Raw genomic sequence first — 12,322 nt, forward strand, 5'->3', positions numbered from 1 at the left:
GGCCATAGGATTATAATGGAATAGTTGCTGTCTCCAAAGTGGGCGGGGCATGGACAATCTGAGCTATTGTAGCTAGTCTCAAAAAACATTATCAGAAAAAAGGTATTTTCAGTGTCAGAATGTTCCGAAGACAAAACCCACATGGCGCCTTCCAGGAAACGAAGGCGACCTGAATCGTGTCACTTCATGAACGTTTTTTTTTTGGTAGTATCACCTGAGACATAGCTGTCCCTGGCTACTTCCGTCATGTGTGCTGGAAAAATATGCTGACCTGAGAGCTCCGAAATGAATGGAGTGGGATGTAAAATTGTGTAGACCAATTTTGATTGAGGATAAGGAAAGTAAGCTAGGCTAACGATTTCACTAGTTGTAACAAAATGAGAAATGTTTTTACAATACTGAAATTGACATTCCTGACATTTAAGCACATGTTTGCTATTCCACAGACAATTGTAGGTACGCACAGTTTCTTCAATTAATGCCGCGGTGTTCAGTTTTCAGTTGAGGACATCGCCTCCCGTTCATTTTCCATGCGGGTTGCCCTCTTCCTATACTCTAAGGCTCTTTGGTATTACAATACCTTGTCCAGGGTAGTCTGGGGTGTGGCTGTTGTTGCCGTTGCCCCCTGCTGCCATGGAGGAGTACGGCATCGGAGAGGAAGAGGATGTGTTGGTGGCGGGGGAGGGGCCCAGCGATGCGATCATCTCCATCACGCTGGGCAGGACCATGTGACTGGGGCTCATCGTGCGGCACCGTTTCAGAACGGGCCCGTCCGGTTCCTCTTTTATATGGAGGTCTGGTTTGACTGGAACAGGTTTCCAACTGCACACCGGGTCAATGGTGATTTCTTCATATTCAGAACTAGAGTGGGGGAGAGATAGGGAGGTAGAGGGAGGAAGAGAGAGGGGTGAAAAGAGAGAGAGAAAGTGATGCATGAGAGGAGAGACACAGAGAGAGGAGACGTGAAGGCAGGTCGGAACACAAGTCCAAATCCATTCATTTGTTGCATTTTCTGCAGAGGTTCTACATGAGGATATTGCAGTGTAATCACACCACTTCTACCTGTAACTAAGTAATGTAAGGGAGTACTGTTCCAACTTGAGTCATTACATTAGTTACTCGTCCAACAAATAGGTTGTTACTTGCATTATCGTTCTGTCTGCATTGTTATGGATTCAATTAAATATTGTGACGATTCCTTCTTCCTCTGCATAATATGCCTCAGGTTTACCACCTCTGTTCTTCCAGCTTGCCGTCACACCGCTGTGCTGAGACGATGAGGGATACTATAACACCACCGCTGACTACAGAGTGTCATGCACTCCACTCAACAAACCTCCATCTCATGGCCCACTGAACGGCAGTACATCGCAGATGTTTTTCATGTAATGAATCATGTAACCAATTACTTTCCCCGGGGAGTAAAGTTTTTTTATTTTTATTTTTTAAAGTTGCACTATGGAAGTTTGGCACCTTGTGGCTGTTATTGGTAACTGCACCTTGTTAAAACGGCGAATAAGGGAAAATGGCACAAAAAAAGAAGACATTTCTTCTTCAAGCAAGGTAACTTCGGGCACTGTTTTACATTTGTGTTGTTGATATTTGATGATCTAGAAATTAGACTGTAGCCTTTTATGGATTTTGCGGCACTGGTAATAGCCAACCAGAAGAGCTGGTATAGGGAATTTAACCACATTTCATGGATTGCTGTTAGAAGTTTATCTTGTTTAGCCTAATTAGGCCCAATTCTGTAATTTAGTTGCTAAAGAAGCAATATTTCTAAACTTCCATGGTGCAGGTTTAAATTTTTTTTAATTAAAATAAATGTACAAATTGCCTCACAATCTTTCAGAAAATAATTATTATAATGTTGTAATGTATAAAATGTTTCTTACTTCTGAACGTAGATGAGGATGCCAAGCATATACTGGTCCACTTCTAACCCTTCTAGGAGAGCCGTCTTACTGCAGAGACAGAAAAACACACACGTTTAACAAAAAGCTGGACTAATGTGCCACAACCCACCACTCCTAACACACACACACAGCCTTAATAATTGTGTGTGTGTGTGTGTGTGTGTGTGTGTGTGTGTGTGTGTGTGTGTGTGTGTGTGTGTGTGTGTGTGTGTGTGTGTGTGTGTGTGTGTGTGTGTGTGTGTGTGTGTGTGTGTGAACATGCATGTGTGCAGCACAGGAAATTAACTCTTTTGTCCACCAACCACAGTCAGTATAGTCCAGTGTTTCCTCTGCCATTGTTTTGTAGCAGTGGTGGCAGCGGGGCACCATGTCTATCTGTGTGAGTGAGTGTTTGAGTGAGTGAGTGAGTGAGTGAGTGAGTGCAAACATACTTGCACACAGGACAGCGCCACGTTCCTCTCTCACAGTTTAGCTGCAGGTAGGACTCCAAGTCGAAGCACTACAGACACACAGAGACAAACCTTCCATTAGTGAAGTCATTTCAGGTTAAATAAAAAAGCCAGATTTGATTTTGACTGTTGCACTGGTGTAGCTGAGAAAGATGCAGCCAATTCAAGCACCGGGTAAAATGCAATTTGCTCATAAGTGGTCCAGTTGAAGGAGATGTTGGTCAGAATTGTTTGTAATGATTGCCAGATGACAGGAAAACAAGGAAAACAGGGTCAAGGTAGAACATAAACAGAATTATCCTTCTTATACTAGTAATTGGTTTATTATATATATTTCTATTCATTGATAATTATTTGACCTTTTATGGAAAAGGAAAATCTCAGTCCTCCTGAGTGGCAAAGCATTGTGTATAACAAAACATGGAAAATTACAATATCATTGTATTATGGCCCAACAAATATATATATATTTTTTTAACCGAATCCTCAATTTGAATAAATTAATCTGATTAAATTAGTATTTTTCTTTTATTAAATCAACTTTCTTTAATGAATATAACTCATCAGTTTCGTCAACATAAATAATCCAATAAGGGCACGGTTGGTATGAAAGTGATGGTGACGTCTTATAGTATAGTATAATATTATAATATTAGTGTAGCCTAATCTTTAACTACAACTGTGAAGAAAACCCCCATTGGTTTAAACAGAATGAATAGACACAAAAAAATAAAAAGATAAAAATAAAATATATATAGGCCAATATATATTTTTTTATTAAAAATAGAAAATTCAAATGTTGATTTAGAATTCGAATGTCAACATTATGATCGAAGCTTCGAAGCATTCGGTACAGCCCTATTATGGGCCCTATTCTCATGAATATAGATGCATGCGTAAACAGACGGTAAGCTCAGGGTGCGGGCACACATGGGTGTGTCCCAACCTATTTTTGTCACAATCGGGTTCCTTTCCACAAAATTACCAAACAGGTGCAGGCAGAGAGAATTCGCCCGGAACCTGATTAAATTACCAATCTGTCTGCACCTGCTCTGGTGTCGCGCCAGCATGGAAACAGAGTCCAATATCATACAGGAGCATCGCTCACAGCCTTAGAATGGAGCAGAGTTTGCCAACCTCTTTTGGCAAGCAACCCCATATACAGAGTAGAATTTGTCTGACCAGAAATAGTGCTGTGGTTTAAAGACCCCCGGCCCCTGGAACAACATGTACCCCTGCTGGACTAGGATCAAATGTCAGAGGTATGGCCTAGTCAAGCTGCATGGCTTCATGGTTAGGTTATCAGTGACAGCGGTATGGCCTAGTCAGGCTGCATGGCTTCATGGTTAGGTTACCAGTGTCAGCGGTATGGCCTAGTCAAGCTGCATGGCTTCATGGTTAGGTTACCAGTGACAGTGGTATGGCCTAGTCAAGCTGCATGGCTTCATGGTTAGGTTACCAGTGACAGCGGTATGGCCTAGTCAAGCTGCATGGCTTCATGGTTAGGTTACCAGTGACAGTGGTATGGCCTAGTCAGGCTGCATGGCTTCATGGTTAGGTTACCAGTGACAGTGGTATGGCCTAGTCAAGCTACATGGCTTCATGGTTAGGTTACCAGTGACAGTGGTATGGCCTAGTCAAGCTACATGGCTTCATGGTTAGGTTACCAGTGACAGTGGTATGGCCTAGTCAGGCTGCATGGCTTCATGGTTAGGTTACCAGTGACAGCGGTATGGCCTAGTCAGGCTGTGTGGCTTCAAGGGCCTCTGCTGGCCTAGGATCAGATCCTGCCAGAACCTTTTCTCCGGAATCTCCCCTACACCTTCCTACTGTATAAAAAAAAAGGCTAAGGGGAGTGGACTGCCCACTCCACTTTAATAAAGGATTATCCTGTATACACTGATACTGTTTAATTCCGCACAAATCAAGTTACTCTCGTGAGTTTATCAATGACAGCTGTATCGCATAGTCAGCTTATCAGTGGCAGCAGTATGGCCTAGTCAAGTGGCATGGTTTTAGGGTTATGGTTAGCTTATCAGGGTTAAATGTTACTGCAGACATTTTACATTTCATCATTTTCTATGGACGTCATTTTCATATGAAGGGATCGCACTTGTCCTCCGATCCCAAGGCTAGGTAAGCCTGAGTCAGGGGTAAAGGAGAAGTGACAGGTCGGTGGTCACAGCTAGGGTCTTACCTGTATGTGTCTGCAGTCGTGGCCTCTTGCGGGCAGCTGGATGCGTCTGAAGGTGATTGGACATTTGAGAGAGACCCTGATGGCCGTCTGCTCCACTCCGTCCTCTCCGTTCAACCCTGTGGTCCCTGGGATGGTACCACTACTGAAGTTTCTCTTTACTGGGGGGAGGGAGGGCGGGAGGGATAGATAGATAGATAGATAGATAGATAGATAGATAGATAGATAGATAGATAGATAGATAGATAGATAGATAGATAGATAGATAGATAGATAGATAGATAGAGAGAGAGAAAAAAAGTCATGGTAACCCTTTAATAGTAAAGTAGTTATTGGTTCAGTAGTTAATAGTTTAGGTAGGTCATTAGTATAGCAGCCTTCCATTAATTAAGAACCAGTAGGATAAGTAATGGCTCTTGGTGACACTGTGATTGGCTGATAGCAGTCTCCTCCTCACGATTAACACATCCACCGCCGGAAACGCTTTAAAACGTTATTGCCCGCCATGCTTTGACCGCCAGACCACGCTGTACAGCGATATTGAGATCAATATTTCATTTTTTCGCCATGGCATTCATAATTCATATATACACCTCCGGCGCTGAAGCTGGACCCTACGGCTCAATACAACGACTGCTCAATACCGCCGCCTGGTGGATGGTCGGGCGAGTTACACTCGAACAACAGGAAGTGGGAGGTGTGCGTCGATTAAATTCATCCGGCCGTCAGATATTGTCGCAAGGCTCCCGACAGACACTATGTACATATCGATCGCTTTATAAACTTAATAATCGATATGATTTCGGTGTTTATTGCGACATACAAACCGGAAATGGACCTAGGCGATCGACGTCCTATACCTGGGATCTTTCACCGCCAGTCTCATTGACGCACGGTAAGAGGACGCTGACGCTATTTTCAGCCCAATTGTTCATTAATTTCACTGCAAACCGATCTGATCCAATATATCACCCATACTACATAAAGCATTTACTGACGATCACGGAATTATAAACGACCCCCCCCCCCCCTTTCATCCGCACATGATGACGCATAACGTATAGGATCATATACAGTAGCATTTTTTAATATAGTGTGTATCGGGAATAAACGGCAATTGATAATCTATATATGCGTTTATGCCTATAACTCACGTTCTATGAATGACTGCAGAAAACGATAAAAACACTTAAATTCTAGAAGGTATTTTTGTATGAATCTATGAATGAAAAAGTATAACGTTCCTACATCCTGAACGATAGATAATCGATGTTGAATGGGCCATAGTAATGTCAATTTAGCAATACAATTTAAAAAGTTATAGCCCTGCAAAGAAGGTGAACATCTCCATAGGCTTAGAGTGGCGGCAGTGAGGCTACATTGATGGATATAACCGTGGCAGGGAATGTGTTAACACTACAGTTTAATAACAATACAATAACAATACAATTTGTTAACAATATAGTATGGCCAGTGTTCACTCTTAGTTGATTAACAGTATAGCACAGTCTATTTTAGCAAAGATCTTTTTTATGTATTCTGGAATCCCTGCAAGTGAATCTCCCTATGCCTCCACGAGCCACGGTGTGGACAACAGCGCCAATTGACTATGTGCCTATTGGGCCTAACAAAAATAATGGTTGGTTTCAGGTTGCCAACCGACCCTGCCGATTTAGGTGCGACCCAATATATTTTATGAGTTTAAAAAAAAAATTATATATTAAAAAAAAAAAAATCATTTTTTTTTTTTTTTTTTTTTTTTTTTTAAGAATAAAGTTTCATAGAAATCTTAGTCAAACATTTAGTATTATGGATATTAAACATGCTGGCAGAGTACATGCATCCATGTTGTTGTGAACATTTTAACCCTTTCACTGCCACACGACAGCCGGTTAACCCTTTCACTGTGACAATACAGAAGGTTAGCCCTTTACTATCACACAACCGACGGCGATGCTCCATCATTAGCATCATTAGCTCCGCATCCGCGGAGCTAATGATGCTAATGATGGAGCATCGCCGTCGGTTGTGTGATAGTAAAGGGCTAACCTTCTGTCGTGTGGCAGTGAAAGGGTTAATTAAATAAAGAAATTCCCTATCCATAGTCGCCGTGGGAAAGAATAAAAAAAAAAAAAAAAAAAAAAAAAAAAAATTCCCTACCTACCCATGGCCAAACTGACAACCAACCTGAAACCAACTATTATTTTTGTTAGGCCAAGGAGGCGAAGTTATGTGGGTTTCATTTGATGTGCGCTCTGCTTCCAGTCCGTTTGGAGGGATACTTACTCTTCGTCACACAGTGTTCCGCTGGCAGCAGCCTCTTCTTCATCAATCCCTGCAGCACCGAGCGAACCGATGGTCGATGGACCAACTGAAGGACAAACAGATGAGACTGGAAACACAGACGGAGAGAAAAATATACAGTTACAGCAAAGACATGTCCTTACTCAACCACTGACAATGATCAATTAATCGATTCATCATAAAGGAGCAATAGGTGGCTGTTGATTTGGGGCACTTAGAACATTTTGAAATGATAAGTTTTAAACCGAATTCGACTCACTTGCCTCCCTTAACACAAAATGCTTTTAGGCATTAGGTGTCAAATGCTAAATAAACCCTTAGCCTATGTCTGCTAATGCTGTATACAGTCAAGCATCTGCTAATGCTATATTCACATACATTTTAAGTGGTGTTTGAAAGACTTGCCAGTTTTTGCCCTCCAAATATAACGTTACGTTACATTATTGGCATAAACGTCTGTTGTTTGTGCCATGGCGAGAATTACACAGACAACATTGCATTCATATTTGCAATAGTATAATAGAACATTTATAATGCCATAAAAGCATAATAGACCTGGGCGGCTACGTGGCGTAGTGGGCAAGGCGCTCGCCACGAATGCGGAGACGCTGGGCTCGCCTGTTCGAGCCCAGCGCTCCACATTGCTTTCAGTTTAGCTGGTCGTCCGTACTAATACACATTGGCCGTATTAGGGGGTGGGAAACTGATGGGTGGGGATCGGGCGTTGTGGACAGCGACTCCTACAGGTCGGTTGGTGCGCCTGCGCAGTAGAATCAGGAAGTGTCGGGGGCAGCGTGAGCCTCCCACGCGTTACTCCTCGCCACTGAGAGATCGAGCTGCGCAGGTGAAAAGATGAAACTGCTGTTACCTCAAGTACCGGAGGGGACTTGTGCTATGTATGACTTAGTCCACATTGCAGCCGGCTTGTGGGAGGCAAGAAACAGCGTACGTGACAGGGGAGGGTTGAATTGGATGATACGAAATTGGGATGGGAGAAAAATAGCGCAGTGATTACAACAGGCGCGGTCTTTCTTTTTTTCTTAATGGTCCCACGTACTCGCATGATCACAATTCAGAGTATGGCTGCATGAGGATAGTCTTCTGTCTCCTAAAAATAGTTCAATTGTCAAGATGTCTCATTGCTGCCATGTAGTAAAATACTGTATTTCCTTGCATTGAGGACACTACACATTGTTCATTCATAATGAATATTTGTAAGTTAATTGATACCAACGTTAGATCGATCAAATTCCATGGGATCAATCAAATTCAATCATTGATTAAATAGTCAACATGCCTAGTTCCAGCATAAACTCATGTTTATATACAGACAGACAGACAGACAGACAGACAGACAGACAGACAGACAGACAGACAGACAGACAGACAGACAGACAGACAGACAGACAGACAAGTCATTGCTCATGATAACAAATGATTATTGACTATGTACGTAGACTCACACAGCAGCACGCGGTCACAGTGATCTGAATGGTGTTTCTGCCTGGTTGACACACTTGTTTCAGGTACAAAGGCTTATGGGATGTCTTGTTGTCTCCGCGCTCTATCGTCAGAGGAGTCGCATTCACACTGACCTAGGAGAGGAGAGGAGAGGAGAGGAGAGGAGAGGAGAGGAGAGGAGAGGAGAGGAGAGGAGAGGAGAGGAGACGAGACGAGAGGAGACGAGACGAGAGGAGGTAAGTTTGAGTGCTCCACAAATTAAAATGTACTATCAGCAAGTTGGATTGTACAACACGCCAGAAGGATCATGGACACACTTGCAATTCATATTCAATTCAATTCATATGTGGAACTGGAGGTTTCCTGGCAGCCCAGGATCCGTTCGCAGAAGACAAATTTGCATAAAATAAAAGACTGATTGCTTTAAGTTGAATATTATTATCATGTGCACAAACCTGTACAGAGGCAGGCCAGTTGGTGTTCATCTGACGGTCCTCATGGTGGTAACATTTAAACTGGAGCTCCAAGTCTGGCCTGAGGAGGGAAAGACAGGTGGACACACACACACAATGGTATGTATACCATGAGTTTCCATGTTGGACATCATATCTGCTAAAGCGTGTCTGCATACATGCCTAAGGCAGAATTCAGATCAGATCTGACAATCTGGCACCTCGCTGCAGGGTGGTGCGCTTGTGTGGATGGTCATTGGATGGGTTTGTATATACTGTATGTGCATCTCAGTGTGTTTGTGTATGTCTGTGTAAATTGTCTTTTTCCCCCATGGCGCCACCAGGGGCTATGTGTGGCAACTTGGGATCACTCACTCTCCTACTCTCTGGCAGGGACGTTTTGTCGGAAGCATGTGCAGGTAGCACTGTGGATCTGTATGCTTCTGTGATTGTTGTAGATCTGCTTACATAGTATGTGTATCTGCGTGTATGTTTTCATATTTGGCAGTCTCGGAAATGTTCATACCCGGTAATCTTTGTTAGTGGCTTAGAAAACTGCAGACCCACCAAAGCAAGCGGTCAAACTACTAGCAAGATTCTGTTCAGCTTCTGCTGTAATCAGCAGGCAAGCCGTGTGGTGGAGACAATGCTCTTTGAACTCACGTTGAACCTCTGGAATATTTGAATATTATATATGGAAATGAGAATGGTGTATTCAAATGTTAATATACCTCAACATCAGAGTCTTGTAGACCGAGTCTCTGAGTTGGAAGACGTGGTTGCTGACGGCCAGGTTGTGCTCTAATCTGAAGGGCTCTAGGACCACACCGTCTCGCACCGGGAAGGTCAGCCGCAGGTCATCACTAGGATTACCTAAAAACATGACCAGGGAGTTAAGAAACAAAACAGGTTAGTTAATGGACTACAAATGCAAACCTCGGTGTGAAAACACCCCTAGTGGGGAAAGCTGTTGTTATGCTCATGAGATTTCCTGGCTTACAAGAGGAAGTTTCCCTGCAATTCTGTTTCTGTTGCATGACCACTTCATTTTCAGTCTCACCAACAGCTGCAAGAATGTAAACGTGGAGATGATGGATGACATTTTCAACATTATTATCTTGCAAATTTCCCACGTCATGAGGAAATTCACATGTCCCATGTTCAAAGTGTTTAGCCATAGCAATGTCTCTGAAGACTCATTTGAAGACTTTTCTTTGATTGCTAATATTCTAAAATCATGCTGTCGGCTGCGTTTACCTGCCGCAGAGCGAGCATCGCATCCGTGACTTGTCTAAGCAATTTCAGTCAAAAAACAATATTGTCCTCTTAAGTAACCAAAGCATGTGGAAGTGACAGAATCCTAACTAACGGCATTCAGACCACAAACAACTAATTGCCATGTTACTAGTGCTCCATGGTCAAGTTGATCTAGCCCGTTTCTCATCGTAGCACCAATGGTGTTTCAGCAATAGACGGGACATTTAGTAATATTAGCATAATTTCAGTTATACGTGTCGACTGCTAACGGTCACATGCCACTTGTTTTCTATTCCCCATGCAGGATAAGAATCCATACATACCAGTAGGTGGAGGGGCGGGCAGACCAGCCATGTTGGGCTTGATGTCTTGCAGGAAGGAAGATGGTGGCTTTACATCATTGTTGCTAGGCGACATGTAGGGTGGGGCCATGCTGCTGCCAGGGGTGATTGGCGGCGTGGGGTTACCGGGGAGGGGGGAGCTGGGGTAGCCTGGCAACCCTCGACCAGGCTGGGGGGGGTTGGGGAAAGGAGGAAGAGAAAGAGTTAATTTATTATCTGTATTTTAAAGCAAGGACAATAATATGGCAGTCATATAACACACACCAACAGTCTTACCCCTGTGGGCTGGTTGAAGGAGTTGTAGGCCCCACCGCCACCACCTGCTGTTAAAGCGTTTAATGAACCCCCCTGACCATTGAACTGATCCTGCTAGATAGACACACACAGGTACACAAAGACACACACACAGAGAAGTGCATGAACATAAATACACACAAGCAAAGCAACCAGAGGTATATGCACACACACAAAAAGAGAGAGAGAGAGCGAGAGAGAGAACTTTAGACACAGGGTTGGGTTAGTCCAGTGCTTCTCAAACTTTTTCTGTCAGGCCCCCCTTTGGCTGACCAAAATATTTTGGCCCCCCCCCCCCCCCCCCTCGCCCCAACAAAATAGTCTTAAAATGGGCCATGTTTAAATGTATTGAAATAACACCAATATCGTGTCCTTTCAAATTGACAACACCTTCCCTTGCAAGAGCCACCTTAATTGCCTCGCTGTGAAACAGCACTGCAGAATGGTCAGCTCCCATCTCCTCACACAGCGCAGAGAACAGGCGCGCTTTCAGGGGTCGGGTTTTGATGAAATTTACCACGTTTATAACTTCTGTCAAAACCTCATTCAGCTCAGGGCTAAGCTGTCTTGACGCTGGCGCCTCTCTGTGAATTTACAGTGCGTCCATTGCGCGTTTGGCGAGACCCCCTTGATGAGCGCCTGTAGCCCCCTCCTTTTCCCTGCCATGACCTGCGCACCGTCAGAGCAAAAGCCCACACAGTTCTCCCATTTCAGTCCATGTTCTGTCAGGTAACTGTCAATCATTTTGAAGAGCTCATCAGCTGTCGCTCTGTTTTTGACATATTTGCAAAACAGCAGATCTTCACTCAGTGACTGGGAATTTACAAAGCGAACATAGGAAATAAGCAAACAGTCTTTATTGCTGTCAGTCTTTGACAAGGCAACACGCATGTCATCCTCAAGGCTCAACTTGGCCCTATATTTTGTTTTCAGAGCTGTCATGGATGAAAAGCCAGCTTCACACAGATATGTGGTGCTGAATGGTATCAACACCTTAACTGCTGCATCATGAGATACTTGGTACTCAGCACCACACTCTGAAACTAGCTCCAGGTGGTATCAGATGAGATTTCAATGAGTTCTTCCAAGAGTTTGGATAGAGATGTGTCAGGAAGCTTTGTCTCAATGTTGTCTGTAAAGTTTTTTTTTATCCAGAGTAACTTGGTGATCCTTTTGTGTTTTATTAAATAATGATTTTCAGATTTTGAGAAATGGTCAAACTTATCCAAATATGGTATTTTCATGGAGAACAGTGCAGCTGCAACAGATAGCACTTTAGTGATAATTTTTTGTAATAATATTTTTATTTTTATTTATTTTTTAATCTCAAGGCCCCCCGTCATGCCTCTGCGCCCCCCCCTGGGGGGCGCGCCCCACACTTTGAGAAACACTGGGTTAGTCACAGATGTTTATCATTCAGTCAGCTCAAATCAGGAAGTCAGTTACATAAGGCTTCCTCCTAGATCTAGATTATTTGATATTTATTCAGCAAGAATTACGCTTTTACATGGTCATTTATGTCTGCCTCTTGAGGATTCTTCAAAAGATCACATTTAGTTTTCTTGGATTATAAACCTCACTACGTACATAATCATTAGATGTGCTATAATTTGACATTATATAGTACATGTTTTCTAAGTGGTATCCTCGCACT

General features: G+C 43.2%; 1 protein-coding gene across 4 annotated transcripts in view; it reads right to left on the reverse strand.

Annotated features, from left to right (window-relative positions):
* LOC311243444 (zinc finger MIZ domain-containing protein 2-like) overlaps positions 1–12,322 on the reverse strand; it is an 80,288-nt gene that overhangs the window by 8,571 nt on the left and 59,395 nt on the right. The window contains exons 9-19 of one of the 4 annotated variants that reach the window (XM_084332675.1): positions 10,651–10,740; positions 10,357–10,543; positions 9,777–9,842; positions 9,508–9,649; positions 8,780–8,858; positions 8,327–8,458; positions 6,846–6,951; positions 4,563–4,720; positions 2,348–2,415; positions 1,896–1,964; positions 581–861 (exon numbers count right to left, since the gene is read on the reverse strand). In XM_084332675.1, coding sequence (XP_084188801.1) covers positions 581–861; positions 1,896–1,964; positions 2,348–2,415; positions 4,563–4,720; positions 6,846–6,951; positions 8,327–8,458; positions 8,780–8,858; positions 9,508–9,649; positions 9,777–9,842; positions 10,357–10,543; positions 10,651–10,740 — 1,378 coding nt within the window. Of the gene's footprint in view, positions 1–580; positions 862–1,895; positions 1,965–2,347; positions 2,416–4,562; positions 4,721–6,845; positions 6,952–8,326; positions 8,459–8,779; positions 8,859–9,507; positions 9,650–9,776; positions 9,843–10,356; positions 10,544–10,650; positions 10,744–12,322 lie in introns of all 4 variants that reach the window. The other 3 variants (XM_084332674.1, XM_084332677.1, XM_084332676.1) reach the window with 3 other exon arrangements.

This window comes from Notolepis coatsorum, assembly GCF_963971535.1.
Source record: "Notolepis coatsorum genome assembly, chromosome: 1".
Lineage (NCBI taxonomy): Eukaryota > Metazoa > Chordata > Actinopteri > Aulopiformes > Paralepididae > Notolepis > Notolepis coatsorum.